Below are 19,835 nucleotides of genomic sequence, written 5' to 3' on the forward strand. Positions count from 1 at the left end.
CTTTGACATTCATATTTGCTTTAACATGTTTGCTCATATTGTGCTTTATCATTCATGCTTTAACATTCATATTTGTTTCACAATCCATATCAAAATTCATATCATATTTGCTCAAAACTTCTCTCGCCCTTTGACATCATTAAAAAAGAATCGAGGGGCATAATGCAAAAAGTCATTAAAAGAGCATATGTATTTCAAGCATAGGAAATTCAAGCAAATAAAAGCAAGGCAACATAAAAACTAAGTGTTTACATCAAGAGTAAATCATAAAATGTCTAAAACTTAACTATCAGCATCATCATCTTCCTCCTTAGCATATTCAACACCTTTCTCTTCTTCATCTCCATCTTCTTCCTCATCACTTTCCTCTTCTTCATTACCTTCGTCTTCTTCATCACCTTCGTCACTCCCTTCCTCAGAATCTTCATCATCACTTCAAGGGGCTGAACTGGTGTCTATAGGATCAACACCTCGAGATGAGCTAGCCCGATGTTCCTCAATACGAGTGAGGCGTTGATCAAGGGAGGATACCTTCTCCTGAAGGCTTTGATGTCCTGACCTCATATCCCTATTGAAGGTGGAGAATTCACTATGAAAAGACATGAACCAAGAAGGAGTGTCTGCAGGAGGTCTTTGGTCATGAGTTAGAGGAGGAGGAGCTTCTGCTGGTGCTCATTGAGGCCTTTCTCCTTTGAAGTACCAACCTTGATCACTCTTGTCATAGCCCATTTGTTTAAGGGTTGTGGAGTTGAAGAGATCATAACGAGTACGTTTTATGAACAACTCAGAAGGTGTAGTGATATCGAGCTGAGCAAAGATGAGGTTCAGTGCACCTCCATATGGAAGGGTCACTCTAGAAGCTTCTAACTTTGCCCACATCCACTTCAAAATAAGACTAGATAGGTCAAGTTTCTTTCCTTTAAATAAACACCATAAGACAAAGCACTCAACATAGGAAAGATGATCGAAAGAGCCAGACTTGGGTACAATGTTATATGAAATGATATAATGAAGGATTTGAGCTTGGAGATTCAATTGTTTGTACAATGGTGGATGTCCAAAGTACATAGGTTCATTTTCCATAATCAGATGCTTCAGGTGTGAAGTCTTGCTCTAAAATCCAAGATTGAGAAAATGCAGGACATTCAAATTCTTCTAGGGTGATATGCAGTGTGGGAGCTAAAATCGGAGGAGTTAAAACAATTTTCTTGCCCCTAACCTCAGAAGTTAAACACCGTCATTATTAATTATGTTGGCATAAAAAATTTTGATGAGATTGGGGAACATGCCTTTAGCTTGGTACACTACAAAGTTTTTCCAGCCAATATTCCTAAACATGGGGAGTATCTCAGAGAATTCAGTATCAAAGAAAGCGGTGTCGATCACCTTACCAAGAATAGGATTCGTAGACCTGAGAGAAGAATGATAACAAAGCTTGGATGGAGGTGTGACTAGCCATCTTTCAATGTTGTTATCATCTCTACCAGTAGAAGTTCCAAAGTTTGTTGTCGTCTTAGCATGAGGCATACTAAAGATCAGAGAGCAAACAAAACCCAGCTATGAAACCCTAGAATCCGTAGGTGAGGATGTACAATTGTGTTAAGAGGCTAGGATTCAAGAGATTTTTGGTGAGGATTGAAGAAGACAAAGAGTGGGTGCTTCAGATGAGTGATGGAATAGGGTTCAAAAGCCTGAAGTTAGGTTTTTTTGCTTGTTAAATATATAGATCCCGCGACTTCAGTAGACTGAAGATTAAGTTCATTCATCGGAGGATTTACAGAATAGGAACTTGAACAGGAAGTAGTACCTCAGTCGAATGAGGTGTGATGGCTCAGTCGTCTGAACCTTCAAGCTATAGTGTTCAGTCATCAAAGCTTCCAGGCTCAGTTGTGTAAAGTTTGTAAGTTTGTAAAATTCTTTCTATACTTATTTAGAAACCGTCTTAAATCACTTCCCTACTATGTAACAATCCAAGTTCTCTTCTAGTGGATACAAATCTTTCTTCGGGGAGAGGTTTTGTAAAGATATCCACCCATTGGTCATTTTTATTAATAAATTCAAGTGATATATCTTCTTTTTGAACATGATCTCTTAAAAAGTGATGTCTTATGTCAATATGCTTAGTTCTTGAGTGCGATATAGGATTTTTAGATATATTTATTGCACTTGTATTATCACACTTGATTGGAATAGTTGTGTCTTCAAGATTAAAGTCTTTTAATTGTTGTTTCATATACAAAGTTTGTGCACAACAACTCCCAACTACTACATATTAAGCTTCAACGATTGATAAGGCTACAGAGTTTTATTTCTTAGAAAACCAAGATACTAAAGATCGTCCTAAAAAGTGATAAGTGTCAATAGTACTTTTTCTAAGAGATCATGTTCAAAAATTGTGCACACATGCATACACTAAACATTATATAGGGCCAGCTTGACGTTAGGTATAGCAAACTTCCTATCATTCCTCTATAATACTTCATATCCACCGGTTTCCCTTTTTCATCTTTATCAAGACTTATTCAAGTACTCGTGGGTGTCCCCATGGGTTTACTACTTTCCATATCGAATTTTTTAAGCTTGTCTTTTATGTATTTGGATTGACTTATGAAGGTTCCAATTTTAGCTTGCTTAATTTGTAATCCTAGAAAGTAATTTATTTCTCCTATTATACTCATCTCAAACTCATTTTGCATACACTTTGTAAATTCCTTACATAATTGATCATTTGTAGCACTAAATATGATATCATCAACATAGATTTGAATTATAAGCATGTCTTCAGTTTTGGTTTTAATGAATAAGGTGTTACCTACCTTCCCTCTCGAGAAGCTATTATTTAATAAGAATCCACTTAATCTTTCATACCAAGCTCTAGGAGCTCGTTGTAATCCATACAATGCCTTAGTTAATCTATACACATGATCAGGATGTTTTATGTCCTCAAATCCAGGTGGTTGTGCTACATGTACCTCTTCATTTATGAAACCATTCAAGAAGGCACTTTTTACATCCATTTGGTATAATTTGAATTCCTTATGGGATGCGTAGGCTAAAAGCATTCGAATTGAAGAAAATCCACACACTATCTGAGATATATTGTTGCACTCTGATATGAAATAGCAACGGTACCGGGCTCTACTGACTGAATCTGACTGAAATAATTCATTAGGGTTTGATACTATATAATACTAATATATATAATTATCTTACTGTTTCATCATGAATACAAAAAAAAAAAAAAAAACCATAACATTGTAAATCTGATATGAAAATACTGTAATATCTGCCTAAAATCACTGTAATATTTGATATGTATTATCTGACTGAATAAACTGTAATATCTGAGTGTTATGGATTTGAAATTCTAGAAAACATGGTATTCTATAAATACTGTAAAATATCTTTCTGTATGTAATCTATGAAATATCTGTCGGTATATATATATATATATATATATATATATATATATATATATTGTAAATCATGATATTATAATTAATGGACTATCACATATCCTGAAATCTATATTTTCTAATAATAAAGGTAATTTGTGATCTGAATAATAACCTTAAAAATAATGTAATACTTGTAACCATCTGAACTTCATATACTAGAATACATATACTTTATTGATAAAAAAATTCCTAATTTAATTGGCATAGCATATTTCCCTTACCTTGGCTAACTGAACTCGCCTACTGATTCTAACTCATGCCCACAACGTTCATAATTCCATAATCCTGCAATTACACACACACACACACACACACACACATAAATAAATATATATATATATATATATATGTATGTATATATTTCCCTATCAATCAACTAAATTTCCCATAATAGTTTCATACTCACATTTCCTAAATTATAAACTATTTATCATTTACCTAGGTTCCTGAGGAAAAACACCTACTGAAAACCTAGCCTGCCTGCCTTGTATACACCAAACCTGAATTATACAAAATCCCAATTTCTCAATTTAACCTCAGGAATGCATTCACATCTAAGCTTATACCTTCAATAATTAAATAATCAACCCAAAAATACTCAAACAACACCCTTACCTCAATTTTGGGATGGTGCCCCAAAACCCCAAATTGAAATTCTACTCCAACTACGCTATAGAGAATCTTCCCTGGAACCTCGTGGTGGTTCATGATCGTTGAAACGAGGCTTAACAAATTAGAAATTGTAGAGAGAAGTGAGAGAGGTTCATGGGTTTGGAGAGGAGAGAGAGAGTATTTGATTTTATGTTTAAAATGCATCTCTCGGTTTTTTATAATCTCAGCTCTGCAACCAAAAACCGTCAACAGTTTTCTTGGCTTCTCAGAAAGTTGTCACCGGTTTTCTATCAATCGGCCCCAAATTTACTGTTTTACCTTTACCATTCTGCGGTTAATACTCAAACCGTCGCCGATTTTCTGGCTCCTTCAGAAAACTGCCGTCAGTTTCCTCTTGCTTTAGCCAAAAAATCCATTTTCTCATTTCCTTTTATTTTTATAATTTCTGGGTCACTACACAAAAGAAAGGTGGTCTAGTTGAGGATTGACCCTCTCCAAAGGGAGCTACTCCTATATGTGCCATGTAGATCTTTATTTAACTAGTTTTTAAGATTTGTTATAACAGGGCTCTGATACAAATTGAAAGTCAAGGTGTAGCCCTAAGGGGGGGGGTGAATTGGGTTATTAAAATTTTCTTTTAATTCTTTTCAAGAATTTTCAACCTCTTGTTAATTTATCAAATACACAGCAAAAACTAAGTTATTTAATCAATCCACAAACCAGTAATCAATCAATCAAATAGCCAAACAACAACAAAATCAATCATCCACAGAATACCAAATCAAGATATGATATGTAGCTCTTTAGCAATTTTCAGCTTTTGGAAGAACTCAAGGTAGAGTTTGTTTGTAGCCCCGTGAATATATGTTTGTTTTAAGCCCCGTAGTGAATGAAATTGTTTGCACTCCCTCAACTAAGATTTCTGCAAATGATTAAACAATGTACTCCCTTTTGGGTTTCCGTAAAAGTTTAATCAAACATACTTTCTTAAGTTAAGAGTCCTCTTAATCTCGATTTTTAATTTTTAGCAACTTGAACTTTGCATACACACAACACAATGTATACATATGCTAAAAGTAAAGAGAAGGGCAAGAGTGAGACCGAGATTTTTAAGAGGTTCGGCTTATCCCTAGCCTACGTCCTTTCCCTAGGCTAATACCAGGAATTATAAGGATTCCACTATAGCACTCCGTTCCCGGCAGAGCAAACCTTTACAAATTCTTCCTTAAGGGTAAAGGCCCCCTCTCCAAGCGATATCCCATACTTGGGCCAATGATCCAAACAATCCTTGAATCATCAACAACTACAAGAGACAATAAACAATACCTGTGTACAATGACACTCTCAAAAGAGTGGTTTAGCACAATTGAAAGCACTATATACTTCAATATCAAATATAAAAAGAAATAGATTGAAGCTCAAAAGTGATTTCACCAAATTTCTTCTCTAGATGAGAATCAGCAATTCAGTAGTTTAGAACTCAGAGAAGGATGTTTCAGCACTTTAGAATTCTTCAGCAATTCAGAGTTGCAAAAGTGAGCAAGAGAGATCTTTGAGAGAGTAAAAGAGCTTTCAGCTTTTGAATAGATTTTCAATTTCTTGGTGTAGTTTAATTTGCAAAAACATGTATTTATAGGCTCATAAAGGTATTTTTGTGTTGCCGAAGATTACTTGGAGTATTTCCCAAATTTTTATGAAATTTGGGGCATAAGAAACTTAAGTTTGAATTTTAAAATATTTAAAAAAATGTTAGCTATTAACAATCTTCAGTAGACTGAAGTATCGAGTTTAGTCTTCTAAATTTCTTTTAAAACACTAAAAAACTATCTGGAAGCAGGATCAGTCGACTGGGCTGACATGGTTCGGTCTTCCGAGGCTATACTACCTCTTCAGGATTTCGTCAGGAAATTCTTCAGTAGACTGAACTTAATCCTCAATCTTTTTGAGGAAATTCTCCAGCCTTCCGAGGATAAACTTTAGTCATCTAGGCAGTTAAAATTCTGGTTTTTCAGTTTTTAGTTTTCAAAAACCTTTTGCTCTCCTGCTTTGATTTATAAAAACTTTATCAGGGGTTTTGTAAAATAAAATCTCTAAGTCCACAATGACCCGTAAAGAGCTTCAACATATTTCCATGTGATATTTCAATATGAAGTGCTTACATCATTTGGCTTAAAGCCTTAAAACACTCTAAGCTTGAAGTCTTCCATGGTATTTTTGCTTTGAATCCCCTTTGACTTGAGCTTTGAGTCAGCTTTAGATTTCAACATACTTAACTCATTTTGGTGTCGCTTCAGCTTCCTTTGGATCACTTTAAATATGGATGTGACTTTGAGTCCTTAGTGATCTTGAACTTTCATTGCTATTCTTTCTTTTGAACTTTGTCTTTAAGTATTACTGAAACATCATCACTTTAACAACACATGTTAAATCATGCTTTATTTGTTATCATCAAAAAGAGATTTGAAAGCCGTGTTAGGCCAAAAATTATGATTTTAAATTAACTTTGGTTCTTTCCCTTAGAATGGACCCTATGAACAACAACATGAATGTTGTAGGAAACGAGAATAATATAGGAACTTGGAATGGAGAAGACATCAATGTTACTACAGTGTTACGTGAAGTGGCACAGCAAGTCATGGCAAAAATTCTGCGAAACTCCAAAGGACAAAATAATTTACCAACTCATGATGGTTGTATTGTTAACAATTCAATCGTACGAGCCCTCCTACTTTTGAGGGAAAAGCTGATCCAATTATTATAGAAAATTGGATCCAAGAAATGGAAGAATTACGACAAGTCCTTTGTTGCACGAACGAACAAAAGGTGCTATATTTTGCTTTTAAAATGACCGGTGAAGCCAAATGTTGGTGGAACTCGAGGAAGCTACTCCTAAAGCAAGAATCAAGTCCAACAATCTTTACGTAGGGACACTTTAAGGAAATTTTCTTTAAACAACATTTCCCCACATCAACCAGAGATGCTAAAGCTAAAGAGTTTACAAATTTAACATAAGGAAACATAGTCGTCCAACAATATGCAGTGAAATTCATTGTGTTATCTTGTTTTGCATCATATTTGATTCCTGATGAATCAAAGAAAGCTTGAAATTTTGAAGAAGGCTTGAAACCAAGGATTTATGAACGGGTGGTTGTACTCCAAGTCAAAGACTTCTCCAAATTGGTGGAAAAAGCAATGGTGGTGGAGAAAAGTATACAAAGGAGTGCGGCCATGTTCGACCAGAGAAAGAGGCCCATGCCGAAGAAGAAGAAGAAGAAGAAGAAGAAGGAGAAGCAGCAGAAGTAGCAGGAGAAGAAAAAGAAGAAGAAGAAGAAGAAGAAGAAGAAGAAGAAGAAGAAGAAGACGAAGAAGAAGAAGACGAAGAAGAAGAAGGAGAAGAAGCAGAAGGATAAGAAGAAGAAGGAGAAGAAGCAGAAGAAGAAGAAGAAGAAGAAGAAGAAGAAGAAGAAGAAGAAGAAGAAGAAGAAGGAGAAGTAGAAGGAGAAGAAGAAGAAGAAGAAGAAGCAGAAGGAGAAGAAGGAGAAGAAGAAGAAGGAGAAGAAGCAGAAGGAGAAGAAGCAGAAGAAGAAGAAGAAGAAGAAGGAGAAGAAGAAGAAGCAGGAGGAGAAGAAGAAGGAGGAGAAGGAGAAGAAGAAGGAGGAGGAGAAGCAGAAGGAGGAGAAGGAGAAGAAGAAGAAGAAGAAGCAGAAGGAGGAGAAGGAGAAGCAGAAGAAGTAGAAGAAGAAGCATAGTGTTGGGCTCGATTACCTGCAGAACAATTTCTACAATCCTAACTAGCATAGGGAAAGCAACTAGGCACCTAGGAGCAATAATCAACATAACACCGCTTAGGCGCGTGTTTATGCCCTCACTCCAGGAGATGCTGAAAATTCTAACGATATGGTGATAGGTATCATTCCCATGTTCTCTAAGAAAGTAGTAGTATTATTTGATTCTAGAGCAACACATTCCTTTATATCTACAACTTACATTAAAATGTGTGGGGTTGGGACTCAGCCATTAGAAATTGAGTTATCTATGGTTACACTAATGGGAACCTCAATAATATGTAAAAAATACTTAAAGGTTACCCAATTGAGTTCAGGAAAGAATACTACCTGCTAACTTTGTAGTATTCAATATGTTGTTGACTCTATGAGTCCAATCTTGTTTTGATAATGACAAATCACTTCGTATTTTACCTATGCATTGAGATTTTGACCATGATCATAAATTAGCACACATGGAGGGTAAATACGCTATGGAAGCCACAAGGAACACAAAGTACATACCACTTGGCTCAATCTATGGAAGCAGAAGAGCAGAAGGATAAATACAATCCATATTTTAAATTCTATTTTGCAAATTAGATTTGATTGTATTTGCATAACTCATAAGATATAATGTGAAGCTCAAAATGATATATAGATTGACCTTAGGATGCATGTTTTTTTATGACATATTCGTATGCATTTGACCTATGATGGGCTTGGCCAGAAATCAGGGCACACGTTGACTTCTCCCCTGACTTCGTTAATGAATGCATGAAGGTCACTCGTCGACTAATGCTTAGTCTCGTCAACAAGAAAATATTGAGACCTTATAAATCCCAATCGTCAGTGAATCCCCTGGTCTCATTGACCAACGAATGAAGGACACTCGGCGAAAAATGTATCCACTCGTCGATAGGTTCATGGCGTAGAATGGCACTCCAGCGTAGAAACGGATGGATTTATTTTAATTAAATTATCCAACAGTTGAAAATTGGTCAAAGGCTGAGACTACTTATTTCAACCAACCATAAACTCTAGGGAAACATTTTGTGTGTTGATCTTGATCCTTGTGCACCATCATTCTGCCCTGGTTGTACAACTGACATATTGATGGTGGCTGCACGTGATGGGTCAGACTCAGCTTGAGTTACAACATTCGTTCCACTATGACGAGGCAATGGGATGTCAATAACTCTGTCTTGTGATGGTTCTTCTTGTAGTATTGGTATAGCTGGTATATCTCCCCTCAACTTTTCCAGAACAATCCTACTTCTGGGTCTATGGTTCATTACATAATCCTCTTCTAAGAATCGAGCATTGGTGTTAACAATGACCTTCTAATCCTTAGGACAATAAAATAAGCCACCTTTCATTCCTCTAGGGCAGCCAATAAATAAACTGACTTCTCTCCTTGATTCCAACTTATCTGTTTTCCCTTTTAGAATGTGTACTGGACTACCCTATATCCAAACATGCGCAAATTAGGTTTGCGCCTAGTCCACAATTTTGTGGGTGTAGTTGGTACTAACTTAGATGGGACCAAGTTTAGAATATAGGCTATTGTTTCTAGTGCGTGCCTCCAAAATGAATTAGGCAAATCTGAACAACTTATCTTTGATCTGACCATGTCCATAAGAGTCATATTCCTTCTTTCTTCCACACCATTCTATTATGGCATACTAGGAGCATACAATTAGGATTTAATTCCCTCCTCTGATAAGTAATCCACAAATTGTCTTAAGAGGTACTCGCCACCACGATCAGATCGTAGTGTCTTGATACATTTACCCTGACATTTCTCCATTTCTGCCTTAAATACCTTGAATATCTCAAGGAATTCAGACTTATGACGCATCAAATAAATATTACCATACCTTGAGCAATCATCAATGAAAGTAATGAAATACTCAAAGCCACCTCTAGCCTAGATATTCATGGGGCCACACAAATCAAAGTGAACCATTTCTAATGCCTCTTTTGCTCTATAGTCCTTGGCCGAAAAGGACCGCTTGGTCATCTTACTTTTTAAGTGGGATTCATAGACTGGCACTGCCTCCATTTCTAATGAACCTAATGGCCCATTATGAACTAGCCTTGAAATCCATCTCAAATTAATATGACCTAGGTGTGGGTGTCTATTGAATTTGGTGCAATCCCAAGAGGGGGGGGGGGAGGATGAATTAGAGATTTAAAAATTTCTTCCTAGGTTAACCAGTCTAAACAGTATTATACAACCTAGAGGCAATCTATGTATGTATGAAATTACAGATTTGATATATTAATCAACTTTCAATACATGCAATACAATTTCAATATTTCTCAACAAAATGCAATACCGTGTCAATCTGATATGCAGTATATTCAGTAAGAAAATTAAATCAAGCACAAAGTAGAATATAATGCAAGAAATGCAAAAGTGACACTGAATATGATATCAGGGTTTGGCCAATACTGCCTACGTCCTTACCGTGGCTCACAAGCACAACGATTCCACTAAGGCCCACTTCACGAATGGAAAGGCATCGTATACAACACCTTACCAAGATGGTGCACCTAGCTTTCCTAACCGAGTCAAAGCCAATCTAATACTTTTCACAGGGCAAATCTTCCTCTTATGAACACATGTTGGCTATATAATCAGATATGAAATTTTCGTAAAATTTAAGCGCTTCTACACAAGCATATATATATACTACAATAGAGTCCAGATAAATATGCACTCATAGATGATAGTAATTATGCTCAGTGCAAATTAAGTGGGCTAACACTCAGTCTAATATAAATATACAATCAAGTCCTAGAGTGTATTTTCAAACAATATTTGAAACAAAGTATCAATATTAATCAATCACCAAAAGTTTCAAAGAGTTCCAACTAGATTATTCAAAATATCTCAAAGATAATTTCCCAAAATAATTGCTTAAGAGATATTTGAAAAGTATGTTTGTGAAAAAGATTTTGCACAATCAAAAACACACAAGCTTGATGAGTCTTGCAACAAAGATGCAAAGACTCACTAGCTACAAAGATTTTCCCACACAAAAATTATTAGTTAAACCGGTAGAAAAACCTTGGCTAAAACTCTCAATAAAAACAATCAATCAATCTATAACAAAGGAGATATTTTAAGCAAATATAATCACTCAAGAACACTATTAGAAAGCTTGATTTATCAAAGGAATGACAAACGAAGAGTGTATGGGCTTTGGATTTGATAAATACGCACTCAAAAAATCAAAGAATTTTTAGGCTAATCTAAATGCTAATCTTTTTTTTAATTGTGCAAATGAACCCATATATATATATAAGACCAAAATTATAACTGTTGGGGAAACATAGGGAATTATTAAAATTGTTTAAAATGTGTTTAAGAAATTAACCATGTTTAACCCCAATTAACCATGATAAAAATTTGGCCAAATCAAGAGTTTCGGTGGACCGAGCCATAGGTTCGGCTGCCCAAACAAACACATGGGAAAAAGTGAATTTTCCATGTTCAGGTGCCTAAATTTAAGTTTAGTTTGTTGTTCAAGGCAATTTTCCAAAATATTCGAGGTTGGGTGGCCTAAAAAAAAGTTCAGCCTACAGAACTGCCAAGTTCGGTCGCCCGAGGTGAAAATGAACTACAAGTTCGAGCACCCGAGGATGTTGAAAAACGTAAGGGTATGAGTTTTGTTGACCGTGGACACTCAAGTCATTTGAGTTCGGTCACCCAAATTCAGGTAAACTATTTGACCAGTCAATAGTTTGGTCGACCGAGGTAATTTGACTTGCCTTGTTCGTTCGCCTGAAGTCTTTAAAATTTTAAGCCTAAGGTCCATACTTTAATTTAAATTTACCCCTGATGATATCTGAGCTTAGAGGGATCATGTGCACTAAGTGTGTAGAAACCTAAAGTTCAATCTAAGGCAACCTGAGCATTCAGTCCTATTATGCATGATTACAGACCATATTGAATTACAATCTAAAATAAAGAATATAAAAGTACAATTACAAATTAAGCATAATATTCTTCAATCTTCCTGGGGGTCACCATACGCCATCAGGATATAATGTTCTTTTCAATTCCAAGCGTGGAATGAACCTGCATGCAAGCTCACGGCAAACGTTAGTACCAAGGTATTTGTCATTATCAAAATAGGATATGACCAATCAGGTCAACAATAACCCCCTTTTTTATGATGATAAATACGTTATGCAAAAGTGGGTACAACCAAGAAATGTTCCCCCTGACAATATGCATAAAGAGAATTAAAACTCAATTATTATTGATGTACCCAATTTTTCCTCTTCTCCCCGTTTAGACAACAGCAAAAAGGACCAAGATAAAAGAATTAGAGCATATAGGCAAACAATGAGTGACAATCATTTAGATACATGATAAAATTTGGAAATATTTTTAGAAATTTTGGAAGCATGTCATTTGAAAAAGAAGCTTTTTCCAAAAAAAAAAAGAAAAATCTTTATCTAAGTGACCTGTTTGAGTTGAACAAATAATATATAGTAATTTACATCAATTCAAAGAGTCCAGTATTGATAAATTCAAATAGCCAAGTCAAAGAGACGATATAATCATGCAGCACACAATGACTGAAAGATATTCTCACTAGATATAGAGTATAACAATGAATAATGTGAGATAGCGTTTAATTTTTCAGAGCCGTATATTTTTCTAAGTGAAGTGGCTCCCCCTCAGGTTATGCATTCTCGTTATTCTTACAACTTGAGCATACGACACGAGTATTTTAAAATTTATAAATACTTAGCATCACAAAAGATTAGCTTTTAGGATCATTTCATGCAAATTTGTCTTTAAGATAGATCCCCCTTTAAAGATAATCAACAAGTGTTTTGGGGATTAAGTTTGCCACAAAAGATTGGATTTAAGTCCAGCAATATTATTGTAGTTAACTAAAACAAATCACACTTAGAATATTCATGATGCACACAAAAAAAAAAAATGTTCTAGAAGTACAAACTCAAATTATAGTGTACAATTTTATTGAAACATAGGATGTGTGCAATGAATTTAGGAAAATTTTGGCAGCATTTCGTCTGAAATATAGTTTTTCCCATGGAAACCTGCTTATAACAAAACTAATTTTATTATATGAATCTAAATAGTGATGCATCATCCAGATACCATTTAACTCCAATCCTTTGAATAGCATGATCAGTAAAGAATTTAAACACATGCACAACCTTAAGATATTTCAAGTTAATTTGAGCTAAGTGCAGGTAGTTTAAAAATTTTAAAAAAAAAATTGCATGCACATCCATCAATATTTTAGCAAAAGTTTGAATATTTTGGGAAATGTCAGATGAAAATCCAACATTATACTATCTGTAAATAAGAAATTTCCCATAAAAACCTGCATTAAAAAAGATTCAAGCAACCAGTATATCATCTAGTTTGGGCATGCAAGAACCTACAAACAACTACCAATATGCAATACTCATCAACTGCATCCGCCATGCAGGAGGCATCAATCAGGAAAACAGAATAATCAAAGACATTTAAGAGCACGTAAGCCATCATATACAAACTTAAGTCAACCACACAAACAAAAAAAAATCAATATGTGAGTGTGGTGTGTGAGAATGTAATGCAAAAAGCAAAACCAAAAGCAGTATAGTTATTACAGACTGAAGTGTATATATGTAAAAGATGAAATATATGAGCTACTGATCCTCAAGGTCTCCTTTTGGTCTCTCTATCATCAATCCCTTCTTCTTCGCCACTCACATCCATCTGCTCCTCACTGTCATCCTCCCCATTCATCTCCCTCAGGTGCTCACCAAGGTTGTGGTAATTCGCCTTTACAATAGACTAAAACTTTGTGAACTCGATGTAAAACTCAGAATGCCTCACCTGGGATAAGGAAGCCTACTCCCTGATCTTGTTCTGGATAGATGTCTTAAACTCATCAAAGGACGTTGTGAGACCAGTGATGGCAGCCATAATCTCAGCATTAGATGACATGTGGAGCTGCTCCTGAGGAAGCTCCTGTGGCCCTGGTCCTCTCTTAGGTATGGTTGGCAACCACATGTTACTAGTCAGCTTATAACCCATCATCTTCAGGGTTATAGAGGAGAAGGTATATATGCCCTTAATCTTCTTCAGCACTACATATGGAGTCCTGGTAATTCTCTCTTTGACAAAAATCTTAGTCAAGATACCCTCGCATGGCAGAATAATCCTCTTGCCCACCGTATTCACAAAAATTCACTTTAGGATCAGTCTCGGTAAGTCCAGCTTCTTCCTCATAAAGAGGCACCACATCACAAAGTAGTCTTGGTTTGAAATATGATCTCTAGACCCAGACTTTGGCAGAATGTTATAGGATATCTAGTGGTGCACAACTTTCGTCTCAAGTGTCAGAGACTTGTAGCTGAGGCTGTTACTCAAATCAACCATAGGGTTAGTCATAACCAGATTAAAAAAAGTACTCATAGTGAAATACTACTCATTAATTTAGGTAGAGATATAGTCAAGGTAGTCAAAATATCCTCTCTGAATATTGAGAGTCTCAGCTAGATATCAGTCATCAAACCGTATATTGGTCTTAAAGACCCAAGAGTAGCATCTCTAGTCCTATCCTAGGTTGGCATAAAATAATATGACAAGGATGGGATATATCCCATGGGGCTGAAAACTAATGAACTCGTACCATCCCTAATACCTGAACATATATAACACATTATTTAAATGATTTTGCATGAATTGTATGTCAAGAGTTTTACTAGGATAGGCTCCTTGAGCCTAAAAACTTTTGTATACTTGATCCTCCTTTCTACAGAAATAAACCACTATCAAGAGCAATCCCTGATTCAGCTCGCCTTTGATCCCTAGACATGATTGGAAGAGATATTCTGGGGAAAACTAGGTTTGGAGTGAGAGTAAGGGGCAGCAAGAAGAGAGGAACTTTCGGGTTCTCTCAAGAGAAATGAAAAAATGAACCTATTTCATGTGGCCAACATATATATAGATCGCATTTCGGTCGCCTGGTCCAACTTTCGGTCACCCGAACCATAATAAATACGCCAGAGGCTAAGTATGTTTGGTTGGCTGAATACTAGGTCGATTGCCTGAATCTTAGGTGTCCTTTCATATTCTGACCCTCGGTAGCCCAAAAAAAAATAGTTCATTTCAGTTCGGTTGGCGGAACCACCCTAATGAAAAGCTTCGGTTGCCCGAAGTTCAGTTCGATCACCCGAACCATGTTTAGTGGCCCGAACAGATTTTGAATTGGAAAGCTCAAGCACCCAAATGTGGTCAACAGTCTGGTCAACTTTCATGTTCAGTCGACCGAATGGTCTAAGCTGAAAAGGGTTCAGTCAAGTGAACCTAGTCAACATGTCTTCTTTTAACTTTTTCTTAGTTGACATGACCCCCTATGATTTAGATACATGACCTAAGGGTTGTTAAGTGCACCAATTTTAATCTTTTGACACTTAGATCATTTTCGGGTCAAGGAGAAATGGATTCAGGTTTTTCTTTGACTCTCCACACTTGCTTCATTTTCACCCCTTTGCATTTGAATGGACAATCAAACTTTGTGTGCCCTTTTTTTTTACATAATGCGCAGTAGGTATAAGTATAAGGATTGAAGGAATTACTAGCATAATGTTTGGACTCTCTTACAAAGTACCCCATGTACAAATTCTTCTTCTTTCTATTTCTAACTCCATTATATCCTATACCTTCCTTATCTAAGGTCATCTTTTGTTAACCTAACAACTTATTAAAATTGCCCATGCCTCTAGTGAATGTGTAGATGATCTTAGCTTGGTCTTATCTTTTCTTTTCTAGATCTTGAATTTTTAAGTTCTTTAGACCTTTACAAACATCCTGTAATTTCAAAAATTCTTCGATCATGTTGTTTGCTTTACATTCAAGTTCTGCAACGAGAAGATCTTTATTATTATCACTTGAAGTTTGAGATCTTACTACATTCAATTATTTTTCCAACTTTTCATTCTTGTTTACTAATTGTTTGATTTTGAAATCATTTTCCCTTTCAACAAGAAGTTTTGACTCACATTATTTCAAAGATTCATCATACTTGTTTTTCAATGTAGTATATCTTTTGTTGGCTTTAACAAGTGACTTATGAATTCTAGCATATTCAACTTGCAATTCTTCATAAGTAGGCATGCTTTCACTACAAGAACTATTACATGATTCATTATCAGATACATCATTAGAATTATCACATGAATCATTACCAGGATTATTTGATAAAGTAGAAGGCGACGAATTTACCTCATCGTTGGTTAAAGCTATAAAGCACCTTTTTCTCCTTCAAGATCCTTTGAGCTTGAGTCACAAGGAGTGATCCCCTTTTCTTGCTTAGTTGCTTCATGTTTCTTTTCAAGTTCCTCCCATATCTCTTTAGCACTATTACATGTCATAACTTCACAGAGAACATTAGAATCTAAAGCAAGCAGCAAGGTGTTCATGACATCAAAATTTATTTTCATTAATTTCCTATCATTATCATTCAGCTCAATTTCAAACTTGGCAACATCAACACAATCAATGACTTTTACTGGTATACTATCTCCCTGGGCAATAACTTTCCAGAACCTCTAATTTAAGGCGTTAACAAATATAGTCATTCTAAATCTCTATTCGGTGAAATTTTCACCTTAAAAAGTTCGTAAATAGTCTTCCCTCACACGAAGGGGATGCGCCAACATAAGCCATTATGATCTTTTTACAAACTAATGACTAAGTCTAGGTAACAATGCTCATATACCAATTGTTGAATTTGGTGCAATTCCAAGAGGGGCTGAATTGGAGATTTAAAAATTTCTTCCTAGGTCCACCAGTTTAGCAACAGTATTATGCAACCTAGGGGTAGTCTAAGTATGTATAGAATTACATATTCGATATATTAATCAACTTTCAATACATGCAACACAATTTCAGTATTTCTCAACCAAATGCAATACCTTGTCAATTAGATATGCATTATATTCAACAAGGAAATTAAATCAAGCACAAAGTAGAATATAAGCAAGAAATGTAAAAGTGACACCAAATATGATAGCGGGGTTCAGCCAATACTGCCTATGTCCCCACCTTGGCTCACAAACACAAGGACTCCACTAAGGCTCACTTCACAGGTGGAGCGGCACCATATACAACATCTTACTAGGATGGTGCACCTAGCTTTCCTAACCAGGTCAAAGTCAATCTAAGACTTTTCACAAAGCAAGTCCCCCTCTTCCGAACACACATCAGGTGTACAATCAGATATGAAATTTTGCGTATAATTTAAGTGCTTCTACACAAGCATATATGTACTACAATATAGTCCAGATAAAGATGCTCTCATAGATGATAGTAATTATGCTCAGTGCAAATGGAGTGTGCTAACACTCAATCTAATGTAAATATACAATCAAGTCCTATAGTGTATTTTTAAACAATATTTGAAACAAAGTATCAGTATTAATCAATCACCACAAGTTTCAAAGAGTTCCAACTAGAGTATTCAAAATATCTCAAAGATAATTTTCTCAAAATAATAGCTCAAGAGATATTTGAAAAGTATGCTTGTGAGAAAGATTTTGCACAATAAAAACACACAAGCTTGATGAGTCTTGCAACAAAGATGCAAAGACTCACTAGCTACAAAGATTTTCCCACATAAAGATTTATTAGTTAAATTGGGGGAAAAACCTTGGCTGAAACTCTCAATAAAAAACAATCAATCACTCTAGAACAAATGAGAGTTTTTAAGTAAATAGAATCACTTAAGAACACTCTTAGGAAGCTTGATTTATCAAAGGAATGACAAATGAAGAGTGTATGGGTTTTGGATTTGATAAATAAGCACTCAAAAAATCAAAGGATTTTTAGGCTAATCCAAATGCTAATTTTTTTTTTAATTGTGCAAATGAACCCATATATATAGAGAAGGCCAAAATTATAACTTTTGGGGACACATAAGGAATTATTAAAATTGTTTAAAGTATGTTTAAGAAATTAACCCTATTTAACCCAATTAACTGTGGTAAAAATTTGGCCAACCTGAGAGTTTCGGTTGACCGAGCCATAGGTTCGGTTGCCCAAACAGACACATGGGAAAAAGTGAATTTTCCATGTTCAGGTGCCTAAATTTAAGTTCGGTTTGCTGTTCAAGGAGATTTTCCAAAATGTCTGAGGTTCGGTCGCCTAAAATAAAGTTCAACCTACCAAACTACCAAGTACGATCGCCCGAGGTGAAAATGAACTACAAGTTTGGCCGCCCAAGGACGTTGGAAAAAGTAAGGGTATGAGTTCGGTCAATCGTGGACACTCAAGTCATTTGAGTTCAGTCGCCCAAAGTCAAGTCAACAATTTGACCAGTCAACAGTTCGGTTGACCGAGACATTTGACTTGCTTGGTTCTTTCACCAAAAGTCCTTATGATTTTAAGCCTAAGTTCCATGCTTTAATTTAAATTTACCCCTGATGATATGTAAGCTTAGAGGGGTTCTGTGCACTAAGTGTATAGGAACCTAAAGGTCAATCTATGGCAACCTGAGCATACAGTTCTATCGTGTATGATGTAGTTATTACAGGCTATATTAAATTACAATCCAGAATGAAGAATATAAAAGTACAATTACAAATTAAGCATAGTATTCTTCAATCTTCCCTGGGGGTTACCATACGCCATCATGATATAACGTTCTTTTCAATTCCATGCGTAGAGTGAACCTGCATGCAAGCTCAGGGCAAACATTAGTACCAAGGTATTTGTCATTATCAAAACGGGATATGAACAGTTAGGCCAATAGTTCCAAAGACAAGTTTGATTCAATTCAGAAGGTTTCTTTCTCTTACATGGTAGTTTATTAGTGTTATTCAATTCATTTAGTTGCACTGTAGGAGAAACATAATTAATTATATAAAGACCATCCACCAATGTACCAGAACAGATAAAACATGTATTTAAGTTAATAACAACTGATTTATTAAAATAAATAGAATATCCTTGATCAACCAACTTGGAAACAGAGGTTAAATTCCTTCTAATGGAAGGTACATAAAGAGAGTCTTTCAATATTAAAATCCTATCTCTATGAAAAGAAATGCGAATATGTCCTACTACAACTACTAACACTCTCGTGCCATCTCCTAGAAATACGTAAATATCCCCATCACTTAACCAATGGTTTTCTGGAACCCCTGCAAAGAATTGTAGATATGATTAGTGGCTCCCGTATCTATATACCAAGTATAAGTAGATATCACCGCTAAACATGTTTCAACTATTAGTGAGTGAGATATACCTTTGTTGTTCTGTTTGGTGAGATAAATTGGACATTGTGATTTCCAGTGCCCTGACTAATTGCAGTGAAAACCCTTGCCCTTAGGCCTTTTCACTCCATCATGCGGCCCATGCACGATAGAGGAGCTCCCTATGGTTTTTGAACCTTTTCCTACTTCTTTTGGCCTTTTAGCCTAGACAAACCTTTCTTAGTTAGAAGAGCAATTATTGGATTCCTGATAAGGCCTTTAGCTACTTGAAGCTCTTTATGAAGTTTTTCCAATGAGTAAGAGAGCTTATTCATATTGTAGTTCAGGAAAAACTGCTTGAAATAGTTAGGCAATGGCTGGAGAATGATATCAACCTGGGTTTCCCCATTAATTTCAGCTCCAAGGATCTCTAACTCATTCAGAAGACCAATCATCTTCAGAATATGATCCCTTCTTTGAGGTTCTGCATTATATCATAAGAAGAAGGCATATAGTGATGTTGATGTTGTAGAACATTCGACATAGATGCCAAAATGTAACACCGCGCCATCTCATCAGCCTTAATCCACCTCTGATAAGCCTAGGTTTCCTCATCGATTGCCCCTTCACTGAGTTTCTATTGACATACCTCTACGAGCTTATACTTGTACTCCTTTACAATAAGTATAACATACAAGTTCCTTTCCCTTTCAATATAATTAGGTCGAACCTGTTTGTTTTCCTTGAGAATAACAACTAG

General features: G+C 35.7%; 1 protein-coding gene across 1 annotated transcript; it reads right to left on the bottom strand.

The window, feature by feature from the left end:
- Window positions 1-282: 282 nt before the first annotated feature.
- Window positions 283-19,530, bottom strand: LOC131151307 (uncharacterized). The gene is made up of 3 exons (XM_058102560.1): window positions 19,311-19,530; window positions 705-917; window positions 283-422 (listed from the first exon to the last, which is right to left on the bottom strand). Exons 1-3 carry the CDS (start codon window positions 19,528-19,530, stop codon window positions 283-285), a joined length of 573 nt encoding a protein of 190 aa, XP_057958543.1.
- Window positions 19,531-19,835: the final 305 nt, after the last annotated feature.

The sequence above is a fragment of the Malania oleifera genome, chromosome 3 (genome assembly GCF_029873635.1).
Source record: "Malania oleifera isolate guangnan ecotype guangnan chromosome 3, ASM2987363v1, whole genome shotgun sequence".
NCBI lineage: Eukaryota > Viridiplantae > Streptophyta > Magnoliopsida > Santalales > Ximeniaceae > Malania > Malania oleifera.